Raw genomic sequence first — 19187 nt, 5'->3', positions numbered from 1 at the left:
TATCTTATCATGATTAAAAGACAGTGAATTGTAATTGAATATGAATAATTTGTAATAATTGATAAGTTTTTCATAATCAGTACCAAAAAAAAAAACTTACCGATCCTAATGTGACCTGTATATAATGATATACTCAAACAAACATAAAGAAAAGACTTTGTTCGGATTGATAAATCGCCAAAATTTTTAGATTTTTTGTGTCATTAATCTTATTTGACTTTAGGATTATAATATAAAGAAAGTGAAACTGTAATTCGGAGAGCTTTATCAAAGAGTATTTTATTTAGTAGACTATGAACAGTGATTAAATCATTTATTTGAGTCATTTGTGATAATAATTTCTTCCGTTTAAAGTAACAAATGCAAGAAATTATAAATTTAACCTGGCATATCTAACTCCATATTATCTAAAATATATATATATTATATTTTTTTTAATAATAATCATTTTTAATTCTATTTATATATGAAAAAAATCTTGTTATCAAGAGGAAGGATTAAGGAACGAGATTTACTTGTTTGCACCTTAGAACGACAACAAAGCGAGTCGAAGGTGAGGGTTACTTTCATCATCTCCGCTCGCAAAGGATTGGAGCGAGAACTTTCTTGCTGAAAAACAAGGTGGAGTGAATTTTCCAGTAATTTTTTTTATATATATTTTATTTAATTTATTATTATATAATATGATTTATTTATTATAAAAAATAATAATATATTATTATTAGACAGGTTTCGAGAATTTAGGACTGATAAGTCGGATGGACAAAAAAATTGACGTCCCAATCAGCACCCGCCAGTCACGGATTTGAATCTTGCTAAGGTTGAAGGTTTATGGAAAAAGGAAAACTGTTATTTATTAGCCTATTTAAATTTCGATATAATAAAAATAAAAAAACAAAAAAGTGTTATCGCAATCTTCATTTTTTTTTTTTTTAAATTTGTTTCTTCTGACATGGGATGCAAACCCTTAGTATTGAAATTCAAAACATAGTTGTTTTGCCCAAAAATGTCCAATGAGCAACAATGGTAGAAAGGAAAATTGAAATAAATACTAAGAGTTACTTTGGACTTCCAGAATAAGTTAATTATTAGAAATTGGCTCATAGTTTTTGAGTATTGATACATCTTAGCAAGCAAACCAAAACCATGGGCTTGGGCTACCAACTCAATGGTCGAGTGCTTACCTCGTAATGCAGAAGAAGTTCAAGCTCAAACTACTCTAATAGCCTCAACCCGTCTAAAAGTTTTCTAAGTACCAAAAAAATAAAAGAGCAAGCAAACCAAAGCAGTACAATTGAATTCAGATAAAGAATGGTGAAATTAAGCTGTCAAATCACATCAAAGAATATGAAAGATGCATTTGCAGCTAAAAACAAAGGGAAATCAGAAACTACACGTTTCTGGAACACTCTCTATTTCATTATACTCCAACCTACTTGCTTCAGTGTGTGGAAACTTCGATCTTTGTGCTGTTTTTGTTGCCTGATACCCTCCAAAGTCTACATATAACAGACTGGACTGAACATGGGTGACTTTCATCTAATTCATAACAAAGATACTTGCGATATAAAAATAGTAATCTAGAAAGTTCTTGAGTATTTCCTGATCTCATACATGATTGATGAAATGGACACAAGGTCCTTGTTCAGTACAGACCCACCAACAATCCTCTTTATGCAATCTGACAGCCTAGTATAATATAGCAGGAGCTGGGTCAGTGCAGCCCTCAGGATCTCCATACCACATAAGAAGTTACTGAAAGAAGTGATAACATCTTTATGCATCAGCTCTATTGCAGCTTTCCATCTACTTGCAAAATCTTTTACAATTGTCTCAACTTCAGCAACAGTTATGGGCTTCTCAGAACTTGAATTTGGATCCTCCGCTAATCACAAGTCACAAAATAAAGTAATCTCCTTAAATTTTTAAGTTCCATCTAGATAAGAAAACTTTGATGTGAAAGGATTTGTGTTTGAATTTTCTTCAATTAAGTAGGTTTCCTTTGTTTAGTTTAAATTCATGACAGTGGAAGAAATTTGTTTGAATTACTTACAGGAATCGTAAATTTTAAATACATGGCTAACATTTGGTTTAACAATATATTTTTTTTGCTGTCCTTCACAGGTTTCAATATTCACTTACACAAACTAAACTAAAAATTCAAATTAAAAAAGCACCCATCATTAGAAGTGTAATTCGTAGCAATATACTTACAGGCTCGGGTCTTGACGAACTTGATGAGGTCACTAAAATGCTCTAGTAGCAGCTCTTCCTGCAAGTAGAGGACAGTTGAGAAAAGCTGCTAGTGAAATCCAAGCATGAAGGCTAAAGCAGAAAAGACGTAACTGATTTCAAGGATTATCTCCAACAAGGCACATGTCCCAGGACTGATCCCAAAGCCTCCAACAATATTACACATTGAATTTAAATTCTAACCAAAGTAATCTTCCTACAGGAATTTGATTGCTTCCAAGACTTCACTGATGCTACTCTTTTTTTTTTTTTCTTTATTTTGTTTAAATAGGTGGATGAGTGGCCATACTAAACTAGATAAAATCCGTAACGAGAGTATTAGAGAAAATGTAGGAGTGGTGCCAATTAAGGATAAGTTGAGAGAAGGGGGATTGAGGTGGTTTGGTCATGTGAAGCGTAGACATTCGGAGGCTCCAGTTAGACAAGTAAAGCACATTAGGTTAGAGGATAGAAAGAAAAGAAATGGTAGACCTAAACTAATTTGGAGGAGAGCAGTACAACATGACTTAGAAGCATTATACATTTCTGAGAATTTAACCCAAAATCGTTTAGAGTGGAGAAAGAGAATTCATATAGCCGACCCCAAATTTTTGGGATGAAGGCTTAATTGAGTTAGTATTTTGTTTAAATAGGGAATGTAACATAAATTAATCATCATCATTGAACTTATTACTAAATTTCAGTGGTTGCCAAACTTCAATTCCCAACAAAATATCGCCCATCTTTTAGATTCTTATAACAACAAAGTCATCAATACTAGATTTTGATTCAAAAAAAGTTGAAATTCCAAAAAAGACAGCTAAATAAATGCGTCAACAGCGACCTTATTGAACCACAAATTAAAGATGGAAGACTTTTATGTTGCAAATTGAAATCACACTGAAATTCAGTGATATGTTCAATGACTTTTATGTTTCTTACCACAACCAATATGCTGATATATATCACAACTACTTTTCCCTGCTGAAGATATTTAATTGGAGCAAGTCAAAAGAGGCAATTATTATCTCTAGCAGATATTTTCTTAGAGAGGGTTTTTCAAATATGAATTTAGGACACACTACTTTTGCCGCCTTTCAAGCTCAAAAGCAGTTGAGAAGAATTGTAATTAGATGAAATTCTTTGTTTTTGGAATTATTTGCTCCCATAGTTTCCTTTGTGCTTATAAATACACAACACTAAATAAATAAATAATATGTGCACATAAAAATTTCAATTCGAAATATCAGTTGCATACCACAAATAAGGCTGTATTGCTTTTCAGCAGTTCCTCAAAGTGCATTTGAATTTTCCCACCTTCTGGACCAGCTTCCTGAAAATAGAAAGACAAATCAGGAAGACCCGACACAAGCAGATATTCAGCTAATCTAAAAAAAAAACGTAAAATTATTTCCATAAACCAAATTAAATAAGAGTCTTTGTATGGAGGAAGAGAAATAAACATCTATCCTTACCTTCAGCACAGAAATTGTCATATCATAGTTGTTTATGAGAAACACAATTTGTAGTTTTGGCTTTGGGAATGTTTTAGCAAGCTTGATGAGCAAATCATCAACAGCCATTCTCAGCCATTTCAAGTTCAATTCAAGCTGCACACATAGAGCGGTCAGAGTCACGTTATTAATTTATCTCACAGACACACGCACGAGAGAAGAGGAAAGAGAAAAACACCATTGTAAGTTCCAAACAGATCAAACCTGCCCATCTCCATATTCAACATTAAGGTGAATAAGAGATGCAGTAAATTCTGCATAACGCCTCATGACATAATGAGGATGAACATCATCTTCCCACAATGTCTTCACATTTGCATTCCGCAGGCTGCTAAGGTGCAAGTCAAATACCATCTTAAAACGAGGCCATAAAGAGATATTGACCTGCTTAATTCATCAAGGTATTTGAATATATTAGAACCATCAAGGCATTTGAATAGATTAGAAACACATTTGTCATCAGGTATGGTCACTCAAGAAATTGCCAAAGGAGAGATTCACAATCATACACCATTTGCATAAGTCTGTAAGAAATAAAACATAATAAACAGCAACATCATCTATATGCATGCCACATTATTTGTTTCCCCTTTCCCTATATACTTCCCTAAGCAAGAAGCTCCAAAGGCTTCTCATGGTTGGCAAGTGACTGGGAAGAATTAATCATAGAACCATCTTTTACTAACATGAGGCAGGTATCTCATATTACTAAAATTGACTCATGAACTCTAAAGAGGATAACGGACCTTATCCAAATATGAGTCCAAGCATGGAATCCGCCGCCGAGACATAATGAGCTGCAATGAAATATCAGCAATAGATGAATTCAAAAAAAAAAAAAGAAAAAGAAAAGAATAACAACTGACAAAAATTCAAATGCAAAATTTGAATCATATAAAGCACAAATTCAAATGTACATTGAAATTCTGCAATAAAATATTTTCTGTTGTTGCTTTGTCAGCTTTGGTTTAGCACAGACAGAAATGAAACCATAGAAGCTTAAACCATTGTAAAGCACTGTGGACAATCTAAGTGTATATTCATTCTAGAAGGAAAACAGAAAAGTTCTTGAAATTGGTATAGCTGTAATTCATAAGACTAATATGCTAGAAGTTGACAAAAAAATGTCACAAAGATAGTGATAAAGAAAAATTAAAAAAAAAAAGTTTATTCATATGTGTACTGCCGAATCAATATTTGCCCAATGAAATGATCCAGCAATTCATGTCTGCAACACGAATACTCAACTCAACTAAGCCTTTATCCCAAAAATTTGAGGTCGGCTATATGGATTCGCTTTCTCCGCTCTAAACGATTTTGGGTTAAATCCTCAGAAATGTGTAATGCTTCTAGGTCATGTTGTACTACTCTCCTCTAAGTCAATTTAGGTCTACCCCTTTTTTTCTTTCTATCCTCTAACCTAATGTGCTCTACTTGTCTAATTGGAGCCTCCGTATGTCTACGCTTCACGTGACCAAACCACCTCAATCTCCCTTCTCTCAACTTATCTTCAATTGGCACCACTCCTACCTTTTCTCTAATACTCTCATTACAGACTTTATCTAGTCTAGTATGGCTACTCATCCACCTTAACATTCTCATCTTTGCAACTCTTATCTTAGACGCATACGACTTTTTTAGTGCCCAACACTCACTATCATATAACATAGCCGGTCGTATGGCTGTACGGTAAAATTTTTCTTTTAACTTATTGAGAATCTTACGATCACATAAAACTCCCGTGGCACGTCTCCACTTCAATCATCCGGCTTTAATCCTATGACTAACATCCTCCTCACATCCCCCATCTACTTAAAGAACTGAGCCAAGATATTTAAAATGATTACTTTGGGACAATACCACTCCATTCAAACTAACTCCTTCTCTATCACCAGTTTGGTCTTCACTGAACTTGCAATGCATGTATTCTGTCTTCATTCTACTTAACTTAAAACCCTTTGACTCTAGAGTACTTCTCCAAAGCTCTAGCTTTCTATTGACTCCTTCTCGTGTCTTAAATGTCTGCAACACGAATGACTTGGGAATTTTTATATAGCTACAATTGCATAAAGGATTCAATATCTTCCCAAAATACACATGATATGAGACTCAAGTTTTAATGTCAGACATGATTTGACAAGTGCAATCCAACAGCATCCTACCTAAGTGAAATAAGACAAAACCAGAAGACATTAAGGACAGTAGCAGAAACTGAGGCAATTGGACTCATGAGTGTTAAACCCAGATGGAAGAGCAGAATAGTCACTATGTCAACAATTTTCTTTTCTCTGAGGTACGGGCGAGGAAAAGAATTATTATTCCCAAGTGCACAAAGAGAGTCAACCCCATTTGGAGGTTTATAAGTTTGGTTGGACCAGAATTGGGTAATGGCCTTTTTCCTTTTTATCCTTAATTTATATGGATGAATACACATACATCAATTTCCCTGACACAACACAATAGGAGTGCTGATATCAATGTCTTTCTATTGCTAAACAATTCATAATTTTGTTCGCTTTTTCTTCATTCCAGATCTTTTTCTTTTCCCTACCTATAAATGTAAAATTCCTTAATTGCTTGAATCTAGATCTCCTGGGCACATTGACCCATTTTTGGGTCCATGATGCAATAAAAGTGATCTAGCTCACTCCTATAAACCAGCTGTTAATGTAAGCTAGTTAGGACACCAAAGTTAATCCTTCAATCCACCACCAAAACCAGGCCATCTTTGGTTTCACTTTGCTGCCACTATCATCAATATCTCAACCTCCCTGCACTCTCCTGGAGACCATCAATCTATCAACCTTCATTGGTAATTTCACTTAGGGAGTCTTTCTTTGAGCCCAAGAAATCAAATGGATCTGAAACACTTGTTTTTGGCTGAAAGGGATATTCCAGCCTGGAATGAGCAATTAGCCAAAAGAGTTGAAATGAAACAAATTCAAAATGAAATAGGATAGCCAGATATTGGTCCAGCAATTACATGTATTATAGATCTTATCAAAGAGAAGATTAGCAAATGACACAACCATGGAAAAGAATGTCACAGGGTGCCAATGTATGATGCAAATAATAAGCATGAGGCTCATGGCATTCTAAGAATTAGGTAGCAAAACGAGAAATCATAGCTAGCAATACAGTAGCCAAGCAATTACATGTATTATATTGCTTATCAAAGAAAACCTTAACGCACAAATCAAAGATGGAAAAGGAATGTCACCTGATGATGATGTATGATGCGAATCATAAGCATGAGGCCTATGGCATCATAACAATTAGGAAGTATTGAATTGAAGTGTTCATCAACAACAGCAAGCGGACCTGATTGCATTACAGAAATCACTAAACCTCCAAACTAACAACAAAAATGAAAATATATATGTATATAGGGCTAATGGTCTAATATATCCTGAACTTCGAGGCTTTTTTCAATTGTATCCCATACTTTCAATTTTATCAATTTGATTTATAAGTTACAGATTTTATTTCAATTCTATATAATGGGTTTGGGAATATGTATGCTAATGCTTTGTGATGGAAGGAAAATATGAGCACTAGTTAATTTGGAAGACATAGGCCCTTCTTGAGCTCTAAAAGCCATCAAACAAAACCATTTTGCAAAGTTCTCCTCCCTCATAAAGTTGTTTAAAATGTTTTTTGAGATCCATATTTTGCAAAACACCATCATTTAGTGGCCTTTAGGCTTACGATGAGTCCACCATCAGAAGGGGCTTAAGGTTCAGCAAACTCTTAGCATGTGCACACACCCTAGAGCCATTAGATGCTACTGAAACAAAATTAGTAATTTATGAACTAAATTGACAAAATCAAAAATATGGGATACAATTGAAACTGTGCATGTAAGTTCAAGATATAGCAGCCCAAAGATACATAGATATATATGACAATATATTGATCTAGAAATGAATCAAAGATGATGATCTTTAATGCTATTCAATTGTTAAACTTATATGCACAAAAACTTCATTTTGGTTCCCGTGACAATGAGAACAACAATTCCCTGTCCTTTGCTGGTTTGAAACTTCAAAATCATAAATCCTGCTCCAAGGAGAAAATCACTATCATGACAGTACAAGTAGTAACCATCTAATATTCTAATTCCAACAAAATTCATCTTAATATTTTAGTATGAAATATTTATGCAATTTTTGGGATAAAGGCTAAGTTGAGTTGAGTTGAGTTGTATATTTATGCAATTTTTAAGGAAAATTCTTCATAATTACCTGTGAAAATTTCATAAAATATAGATTCTTCCCCAAAGAAATCATCACAGAAAAGATACCTGCAGAAAGAGAAAAGTGATGGAATGCATATAAGTTGGATTGGCATTTACTGATATTTAGAACAAAAAATCAACGAGAGACACTAATGCATACTCAGAAGTTGCAGTATCCATTAGCAACTTGTGCAAGCTCCTGAAGAGGACCTCATAAGGATACTTTTGGGAGCTGGCTTCAGCTATATGAGGAATCAATGCTGGTTGATCAATTTCCTGAAACAAATTAAAATTTGAATGATGAATCCAACTTGACTAAAAGGAATTTAAGAGATCAAAAGGAGACATTTTTTTGTTACGCACAAATTAATTACCCTAAAGAGAATGATAAACTATGTAGATAAGATTTTTCTATTTTGTGAGCCCTATACATAATTCTCATTTTTACAGATAGTACCAAATCATAAAAGTGAAAATAGCTAAGCAAAAGAAACAGAAAAATATTATTAAGAAGTTCCAAAAATAATTGGATACAAAGCTATATACAACAAATGCATCCTGTAATACAATTTTTTACTTATTCTTGACAGAAACAAAGAATTAACCAGGAAAAAAATAATATGTAAACTAATAAAAAGGGAGGAAATAAAAAAGGGATAAAACCTCAACAACAGTGAGCAAGGCCAGAGCATTAGAAATCTCCAGGATCAATAACACAAAGCTCTCTCTCTCTCTCTCTCTCTCTCTCTCTCTCTCTCATCAATAAAGAGTAAAGACTGCTCATAAAAGAAAAAGTATCAATAGTACAACTCCCAACAAATGTGGTATCAGAGCACCCTTTTTTTCAAGTTCTTGAACAAAATTCTCAGCGTCCTCACTTAAAGTGAATTATTTGTCAGCCCCCTATTTAATGTTCTGTTTCCAAATTTGAAATTTCCAGTTACATTTTCATTTGGGGTTCATGTATTAGTAAGCTTAGCACATATAATGAATCAAAGATTCACAGGAACAACTCAGAAGACAATGTAAAAATCACTAAAATCACAAATTTATAATTGCAACACAAAAATATAGTAAAAATCTTGAGCTTAAATTCATTTCAATATGGGTCACTAATACAAAAATGTTTGTGACACAATATTGCAAGACAAAGGTGAAAACTAGCTTACAGATTTCTGGGGAAAAAAAATAAAAAATAAAAAAAACTACTGCCCTGTTTTTTTTGAGGGAAGTGAAAGGAAATGATAAGAGAGGAAAGGAAATGAGAAGAGAGGAAAGAAAATTAATCTAATTTCCTTTGTTTTAGATGATGAAGGGAAAAAGAGAAGGGAAAGAAATGAGAGGAAATTACCCCACCTAATATGTCCTTCCAAAATGCAGAGAAACAGAAGGAAGTATAACTTTCTAACTTATATTTTTTTGGTTTTCCATTTATATCCTCTTATCAATATAAATAGAAATATTATTTAACATAAATTTTACTTTCAAATTACTTCCTTTTCTTTTCCTCTCACAAATTCTTATCTTTTTTATTGCCCCATTCGATTGCCAAACAAAGTGCACGTGAGGGGCAAAGGAATTAGTGATCAATGCCCAGAATCATAATCAAAATTCCATTTGTGAGAAGGACAAATAACTAGACAAACCATATTTCAGAACCATTTGGTAAAAAAGAGAAACCTTTAAAATATTAATCCTCTCCCCCAAAGCAAAAACTGCTGAACGATTCTTTAGTGGTTCTCTTGGTCTTGAAAAAAGGCCACTGCTTCTGGTCTCCACGCCAATCAAATCACTATATGTTGCTATATCTAACTGTAGTTTCTCCAAGGCTTGAATATAAGCACGGAAATGAGCACTTAAAACCTGCAAAAAACACAATAGATATTGGAAAATATAATTTTAAACATAACTTTGATATTAGTTTATCATGATCCTAAGAACTACAAAATTTAATTAGCTGCTACAATGTGATCAGTTGATATATACATAACAAGAACAGGGTCTAACAAAAGTAGAATTGCAAGAAATTCACAATTTTAAGTAATATACTATTTGGCAAATCCAACAGTTCAACAGATCAAAATGATTTACAAATTACAATATTGAGAAGAATACATTAGGAATAGGGCTCAGCAAAAATTGGTTATAAACTAAAAACTGCACCAAACAAATTTCATTCGGTTTTTCAGTTCGTTTTAAAATATTGAAAAGTTTGTTTTTCAGTTTAGTTGTGAAAGGGAGAGGAAACAAAAAAAAAAAATAAAAGTAAAAAAAACCAAACCTATATATATACTACTATAATAAGTTGTTTAGGAGTGGGGTTATTTATTTTCATTTCACACATCTTGAGTTCCTCCCTCCAGCCTTCCTCCCCGCCTCTTTCTTCTCACCTCTTTGCCTTTGATCTCCACTCCCACCCTCATGGCTTGTCAGTACAGCACTCACCCTCCCTCCCATCGCTCATTGACTCATCATATGTGGCTCATCTGTGCCTCAATCACATTCCGCATCAGCATCAATCATCTTTCCCTCCCCCCATGGAGTTGCAAGTCCCATGGCCTAAACACTTCAGCACATCATGGCGTTTGTTGGTTGTTGCAATTTTGCCTCTCGAACTCACAGCCACAAGTTGAAACCTCTCACATTCGTAGGTACTTTCTCATCTCACACTCACGGCCACACGACAATTTCAGTCTTGCTTCTGCTCAAAGGTTACTACCAAAGAATATTGACAATTTCAGTTTGGGTTATGGGTTTTTTCTAATTTGTCTTTCGATTTGATTTCTTGTTAAAAAAATAGGGGTTTTGTAAATGATTAATAGTTTGTTTGGATTGAATGGATTTGGGTTCTTTAAAATTTTGATTATTGATTACAATTTTGTTTTGACTGAAATTCCAAGAATCCTAATTTTATTTTGTGTATTGCAGTGATATGTATTTTACAATTTTGAAGTTACTGGGGATTTGATTTGTAATTCTACTTGTGTATGGGGCTCTTTGGTTGGATGATTGAAGTTTTTACATTGGATGTGCAAGTTATATATTGTTAAATTGAACGGCAGATTTAAAATCCCCAACTGACCTTCTGAACCGAACCAAACAGAAATAATTAGTTTGGTTCGGTTCTTCTATTTCTCTAATTTAGTTATTCGGTTGTTCAATTCGAATTTCAGAATAAAACCAACCATTTGCACATCCCTAATTAGGAATCCACCACAATTACATCATTCCCAAATCCAAACAATATAGGATGCATACTCCTAAGCATGGAGGACAATGGGATGAGAAACAATATTGAATAGAAATCCTCAAGTGCTGGCCAATGCTTATTTGAAAGCCTGCAATAAATTCTTAAGCATTCACCTTGTTCATTGTGTCAATGTATGCTCCACGAACCTCGGTATATATCTCCTTGCCATGTTCCATGAGGAAGGAAATGACATACCTATAATGTCATATGACCATCAAGTAACTTTAAGCAAACAATGAAATGTACAAGTAACCAAAATATAAATAAAAGAAAGAATGAAACATGTAATATTCAACAAACTGCTACCACTAACTAAATAAAGCATAGGTGATTAAACTTTCACGGAACCAGAAAAGTGTTAATATTATAAGAAGAGGAAGAAGAATAGTAATGAGTAGTGAGAGTTGGGTAGCTGAGATTTTGGAGGGAAAAGATACTTTAGTAATTGACTTTTCTACTGTTTGTTAGAGGCAGTTACACTGCTCTGTTGTACAAGCAGTTACTTCTCTTGTATAAAAGGGAAGTCTCTTCCTGTATTCATTCATTCAAGAATCAATAAAATACTTTTCTCTTCTTCAATATTCTCTATTCTCTTCTCATCCAATCTCTTCTCATCCCATCCAATCTTCTATAATTCTGCTTTAATCTCTGTTCCAGAGACTATTTCAGATCTGATCTTTAACAAAAAGTTATAAAATTGTAAATTTGGAGTCAATAAAACAATGGGCAACTACTGAAGGTATATTAAATCCTTCATCCAACTTGGATCCGTAGAATAAATTTATTTTGATCATTAGCTAGCATACACCACTGGTAGCTGGAGATGTGAAATCAATATAAACAAAGGGCTGCTGACAACTTAAGTGCAGAAAATGATGTGTTAGTGCATACTTCATGCATGCATGCATACGCGATGAATAAATATGTGCTAGATGGAAACATATATCAGAGGCAGCTTCTTATAAGAATGCAAAACAAATTAGCAAGCAGTTAGTCTAAAAGGAAAAAAAAAATGCAACTCTTTTACAATAAACAACACCCATTATATTGTGCTTCAACCAAATATATATGAAGAAACTAGGGATCAACCAAATATATCAGTTTCATAACTCATAAGCACCATTATAGAGGAAACTCACTTGTATTTTAAAAGAACACTCTGTTGAAGAATCTGAATATTTGTTTTGGGTTTTCTCAGTGCATGAAGCTTCTGAACAATGAACTCAAAGACCTGCAAAATGATAGTTACAGTTAAAAAAAGTTTTAACATATTGCAAAATATTTTTGCAGTAACATTGCATTTCAGAAGTGAACAACATATCATTTGATTGAAAGCTTCAGATAAACAAGTTGAAACCAACCAAGAGAAGTCTACAAAACCCGGAGATCATAACAGCTAGTATTAATTAGCAATTAGGGATCTTCCAGAATAAACTCTCTAAAACTGAATAATACCTGTAAACATTGTGAAAATTATAGCCCTGTCCATCATAAGGTTAGAGCTTAGCCAATTAGTAATGAGAAAAAGAAAAATGATTGATTCTAGAGAGTGAACTGAGAAAAATTTATTATTCTTCTAGTATATTGGTAACATTCAACAGCTATAGAAATTTACAAATTATTATAGTGAGTATCAAATATACTTCCAAGAAACAATTTTTTCTGGTTTTAGTCAGAGCATGTATAACTATGATGCACAAGCTGTTTTAGGGACAAATACTATCAGTTCATACCAACAAGACAAAAAAAAGATAATTTACGTAAAAAAATACCATACAACATCTACTGGTGAAAATTATTGAATTTGTTTGAGAGCAAAAAGTCAAATTGAATTGTTGTAGCAGTCAGAGATAAGAGGATGCAAATAACTGATTAATCAACACCACCCCAGAATCAAGCAATTTCAGTGAACAACCTTAGAAACAGCTTTCTGCCTAAGCTTTTCAAGCTCAGGCTGCACATCTTTCAGAGCTTTTGAGCCATTAACCAAAGGATCCACTTCAACGAACTTCAGCTTCTTACTAAGAATCTCAAGAGTTCTCAAATACTCTTCATTGACCTGAATAAAATTTAAACTGCAAAAAGATTAGAAGATGCAAGAAAGGGAACAGAATAATTTCAATATTTACTACACTAACCACAAATCAATACTAGAGTTTAAGCCTTTACTCCCTTAAACTTACTACATGAGGCATAACTGAAATATAACAAGGCAACATAATGTTAACCTCTCATATGAAACACTAAAACATAAATACAAGTGGCAGCAACAAGCAAGGCATTGTTAAGTCTTAAGGATGCTAAAAGCCTATAACAGCTAGATTACATTGGGTAGGTGGATGATGAAAAAAGAAATTAAGTAAAAGAGATACCCACATCCTTCAATAAAACAACAGTCATCTTATTTCCATGGACAACAAAATAAATAATAAACAAAAACAAACTAAATAAACATGGTGACTATAAGAGGCAAGCTATGTTAAAAAGAGACAGCAAATGGAAGAAATAACAAAAAAAGATTAAAACTTAAAGATATCTTCTGAAGACCCGATTGAAATCCATTGCTCATAACAGAAGGCAGAGGAAACTGAAAGGAAAAAAAATCAAAAGAACATCTTAATAGTACGGATGGATAATTCCCATCCCACAAAAGCCCTCTGATTCCATAATTCCCATACCACAAATCTGATTCTACCTTCAAACAAACAAGATTGTAACACTGACCAATTTGTGTCTAACATGCAAACAGCATCATCACCAAAGTAGCATCAACCAAGCAATTGAACTATTGAGAATACTCATTCCAAAATTACGTGGCAACTGACTTAGTCATCCACCCTTCCCCTTCAGCATAGAAAGCAATAATGATAATACATATAAATATATGTATATGTATGTATGGAAAAACTAAATGAATCATAAGCTTTAATCAGATAACCTAGAAATAACTGTTTTCTTTGCTAATAGAAGCATGCAATATAACCTTAAGGGGTTAGGATTCTTTAAATGGCATAGAACTGCTTTGGTAATCTTTGATCAACAAATGTGTAAGGAAAGAGGATTATAGATTGAAAAAATGAACCTACAAAGTTGTTGACTGAATTTGAAGGGAAAGAGACAGGATTTAAATAGCTTGAATTAATTATGGTTGAATTGCATCAGACAATCCAAAGTTCCATATCTACTGAAATTTTATTCAACGACAATGCTTATTAATAAATCATCACAAGCATGGGTATGTACAGACTCAAAATATACTCAAAAATTAAAAACATAACTAATCTTAATCTTCTAAGGATCTGGACTTCTAAATCAAAAAGGACTCCTAATATAAAATAAAACTTGAAATAATAACAGAGACTCAAAAGTAAACCCTGAAGACATCCAGTCACCATAATCCAGCAAAGCTGCAAATTATAAAAATTCTCTTGCTTTCTAAGCTATAAACTCTGGAACAGAAGTTAATTTGTTTGAATACACATATAAATGGGACTCTAACAGGACAAGAGACTTCTTATTCCAAAGACACCCTATTTTAAATCTAATTCACAATTATAAATTTCTTAAAACTCATAACTTGTTTTTCAAGATTTTCTTCCTGTCTGCATTATTGAAGAAAACTCAAGAGACAAACAACAAGATTATTACTGAAGCAGTACTGCAGCAGCACATATAAAGAGGCCAGATTGAAAAAGAAAAGAGAGAGATTGACGGCCAGAGATACATATTTTACTTTAGTAAGCCTTATTCAAAGTCATCATGAAAATCTTTGAATAAAGTAATAATTCTCCAGTACTCATCCACACCAAAATGTCTAATTATAAACTCTTCGTCCATTTGTCCCTCTTCAAATTCTAAAAGTGTCTTAAATATTACTTCACACACAGATACCAGAATGAATTGCTACAGCAATCATAACTGTATCACATCCCACGAACTGTAACAGATACTCAAGAATTCAGGGAAGAGAAAATATGAGGGTAAAAAACAATTAAATGATAAATTAATCGAAATCAATCTAGAAGATGAATAACAAAAACCAGATGTACCTCTCCATCGACAATTATGTCTACCATTCGAGGAGGGACAATAATGTCTTCAACAAATTTTGCCAGTTTTGATTCAGCGACCTATAACAAGTCATGGAACATTAGATATCAGAAACCTAGAAGAAAATCTAATGATATAGAGAAAAGGCTGAAATTTCATCATAAGAAAAGAAGGTTTATCAAGAGGTAAGAAAGGAAATTACAACAGCAGGATAAAGGTAAAAGACCAAAATAAAGAAAAAGCAGAATTAATTAGATTCCCAGACAAAAGAAAAATGCAACTTAAGAGGAAGCTTATGAACTAGATTATCCACTACGTATTGTTTGGCTAGGATTTAGTGGATGCTTATTGGTTTTCAAAGGGAACTTTATGTGACTAGAAGAATTTGCATTTCCAGGTTAATTATAATTTTGCATACATTATATTTGTACAAGCGCCTATGAGAGCTCCAAACACCTTGAGATCCCACAAAATACTCTCCCAACCCAAGGGGGGGAGGGGGGGTGTGCAAAAAGCATGGAACTAACACGTTATATTCTTGTTAGATAAGACAAAATCCCTAATTGTACTGGGTAGAAGGTAAGTGAGAAGAATTACAATATGACAACTGTCAGCAGCATCTACAAGACTACATCAATCATTTTTATTATTAAAAAGTCAAGACAAATTAAAGCAATGATGAAAAACTTTTGCAACAAAAATTATACCTTGCGATTCTTCAGTTTCAAACCCATATCCATAGACTTTTCCTGGAGAATCTTGATATCTGAACTTATAGAACCAATCTCAGCCTGGCAAGCAACTTCTAGAAATATTAATTATATAAATGAAACAAGATTCAATTGCAATAAAGAAAAGCAAACCACAGAATTTTATGAGATAACAATATAAAGAATAAATTGATTCAATTCTTTGTTTAATGTTGATTTTGAAATTATTCAGAGTGTGTCAGTCCAGTACAATCTGATTCCACAACACCATTTACAAGTTCATTATTTAAAACCCAGCTTCTACATCAATAAACGCAAGTGAAGCACAAAAAGAAAAAGGGGAAACGATACATGTTAACAAACGAAAAAGGCAAAGAAAAGAAAAAAAGTAGAAAATCGTTAAGCCTACATAACAGATCTGCACATTCAAGGAGAAATCAAAAACCCCACTGAGAAGCATTATACCTGAAATCCACTAAGAAGTGTTTCCATCTGTGATAAAATGCTGTCACAGTCACGAATTTGATCATGAAGAGACACTAGATTATCACTTTCTTTTATGTAATCCTGCATAATTGGAATAGTAGCAGTTTTAATGACCACAAATAGTCATTAGAACAACTGAAAACAACGACGAAATACAATGACATGGATAAAGTGAAACAAGAAAATGATAGTTAAAACTATTAACAATACAATAAGCAACAATTCATTAATCATTTTATGCTAAAGAACATGTTAAATTAGTGTGAGATTACTTCAAGTGAAGAAGGAACTTCGCAAGTGTAAAAAAACAGGTAGAATATGCATTGAGTGATCATGGAGTACTAAAAGAAGAGGCTACAAACCTGAATTGAGTCTAATTCAACTTGTCGTAAATTGTTCTCAACCCCCTTTGTATGGTCTCTTAATGTTATGCCTTTAGACAGTATGTTTGCAACGACCTTTATGGGATGGCAAATAAGAAAAGATATAAATAAAAATATATTAAAAGATACGAGAAAAAGTCTAGTCATGAAACACTTATCACAAAAACAAAATAAAGTAACTGGTGTAGAACAACTAAGAAGAGTCCTGTGAAATAGAGAATATCTAAATTTGTAGAGGTTAGGAAATTTTGGCTCTAAGATGATTATATATTTTATCATCTTCACAATACCAACCGCAAATTTAAGCCAACTTACATCATCATTTTTGCATTCTTGCAACTCTTGCTCAAGTCCTTCCAATGAGATTTCATCACTACCAACAAATCAGCATGTAAAAATCAACTCACAAAGAAAGAAATCAACAATGAAAACAATAAAATGTACAAAATTTAGTCAAATAGAGGGAGGAAGAGAGGAACACGCTCTTTTGCCGATGTTATAGCAACCATACCTGCTGGCGTCCTCCTCAACAGTTAGGTCCCCAACAAACGCACCTAAATCAAACACATTTCTCGGCGTATAATTCATGACACCTCGATATTGACCCCTGCACCAACAAACAATGAACAACAGCTATTAACTCAGAATTAAGAGAGTGTATAAGGAACCGAATCCAAACAGAAAGTGGATCTTCTGCGTCGTCTGTGCAAGGTAACCTGATGGAGCAGGATCAAGTTCAAAACAAATATTGAGAAGTAAGCTGCCTTGGATCTTCCCTTTCCCTCTGTATTGACGGTTTGGAATCTAGATCGGTCGTTTCCGGCGTTTGGAATCCTTTTCTCAGCGTTTGGAATCGTGTACAGCAGTCCTTGTGTCTTCCCTTTCTCTCTCCATTCACGGTTTTTAGTTGTGACCGTGGTCAAGCTCACTTGAATTGAATCAGCGTCTGGTGATGCGGATGCGGGTGTTCTTGCCAACTAGATCGGTCGTAAATCGCCTTCAACGGAACTGGTTTCTCCCTCCTTTTTTTTATCAGTCTGGGTAGCTTGGAAAGAAGTGATGCGGAGCACTTTTGGCTGAGGAAGTAAATAACATTTGAAGCGCGTGAAAATGGGGAAAAGCGTAATTTTTGCAAGTTTGGCTAAAGTTGAGTTTTTTGGGTGGTAAATTTCACTTGCGACGTGTTGTGAACTTTTGGCTGCCATAGAAATTAGGTTAGAAGTAATTAAGAAATTTTCTATTTTATTTAGGATTCATTTGTTTTCTATTTTATTTAGAATTTAATTTTTTATTTAGTTTATATATTAAATACTATAAATACTCTTATTTATATGTAATTTGGAAATAAATTTTTATCAATAAAAATACTTAAAAGATTTTTCTCTTTTTTATATAGTGTATTTCTATTTAAGCTTCATGCTCCATCAGGTAGTAACAGAACGAGAAAATTAAGATGGCTTACCTTGATGAAGGTGGCAATTACAGTGAGTCATACGACAGTGATCGATATATTATAGTCCTTTACCACAGGGACAAAACATTGCAATTATGGAAGTGACGTTCAGAGTGACGGATAGATCCCAGATTCGAGCGTATCGAGAGACGCCTCGAAGAAGTAGATCGTCTTAGTGCTTTGGAAACTAAAAACAAACAAGAATTGGGTTGACAAAAGAAGGCCAAGAGATGGTGTAACTCGTGGTGATCCTATTTATCGATCAGTTTCTGCATGTAGGCAATATGTCTACCATGATTATTCGGAAGAGGAAGTTGACTATGAACCAATCATGTTCAATAGGCATGAATGGTATGATGATGATAGGAGAAGAAGTGTGAGTTATCTTGAAATTCCTAATTTCTATAGGGATCTCAATATAGAGGAATTTTTATATTGGATCACAAATATGAATAGATTCTTCAACCATGTGGATATAACACCTGTGGCACCATGCAACTTTTCACTAAAATAAGCAATTGGACATTTCTCTTGCATGAGAACAGCTCCAATCCCTACACCTGATGCATCACATTTAATCTCAAATGTCTTGTCAAAATTAGGTAAAATTAATAAAGGTGCAGAACACAATTTATCTTTAAGCATGGCAAAGAGAATGTGGTAGCTGATGCACTCTCCCGCAGGTATAATCTTCTTACTACTCTTGCTTCTAAATTATTGGGATTTGAGTATGTTAAAAAATTATATAAGCATGATAATGATTTTGCTACCATATTCCATGCATGTGAGAAATCTACATTCCAAAAGTACTTTAGGGATGATGGATATTTATTTAAAGAAAACAGATTGTGTGCGCCTAAAAGTTCTTTGAC

At 33.6% G+C, this 19187-nt stretch overlaps 1 protein-coding gene across 2 annotated transcripts; it reads right to left on the bottom strand.

Moving 5' to 3' along the window:
* Nucleotides 1–1299: 1299 nt before the first annotated feature.
* LOC110638254 (vacuolar protein sorting-associated protein 52 A) lies at nt 1300–17968 on the bottom strand. 2 transcript variants are annotated; one of them, XM_021788750.2, is made up of 20 exons: nt 17579–17966; nt 17374–17469; nt 17178–17235; nt 16842–16937; nt 16459–16560; nt 15991–16074; nt 15283–15363; nt 13149–13292; nt 12373–12464; nt 11347–11428; nt 9664–9846; nt 8144–8259; nt 7991–8049; nt 6967–7067; nt 4493–4543; nt 3951–4130; nt 3708–3842; nt 3491–3565; nt 2215–2272; nt 1300–1885 (listed from the first exon to the last, which is right to left on the bottom strand). In XM_021788750.2, the coding sequence occupies exons 2-20, from the start codon at nt 17448–17450 to the stop codon at nt 1581–1583; spliced, it is 2079 nt and encodes a 692-aa protein (XP_021644442.2). In that variant the 5' UTR covers nt 17451–17469; nt 17579–17966; the 3' UTR covers nt 1300–1580. The 2 variants fall into 2 exon arrangements, with proteins under 2 accessions (XP_021644442.2, XP_057993274.1); XM_058137291.1 differs by lacking the exon at nt 16459–16560 and having other exon boundaries at nt 17579–17968.
* Nucleotides 17969–19187: the final 1219 nt, after the last annotated feature.

Source organism: Hevea brasiliensis, chromosome 15, assembly GCF_030052815.1.
Source record: "Hevea brasiliensis isolate MT/VB/25A 57/8 chromosome 15, ASM3005281v1, whole genome shotgun sequence".
In the NCBI taxonomy this organism is placed as follows: Eukaryota; Viridiplantae; Streptophyta; class Magnoliopsida; order Malpighiales; family Euphorbiaceae; genus Hevea; species Hevea brasiliensis.
Note: the sequence above shows the minus strand (reverse complement) of the source record. Positions and strands in the feature narration are given on the sequence as shown.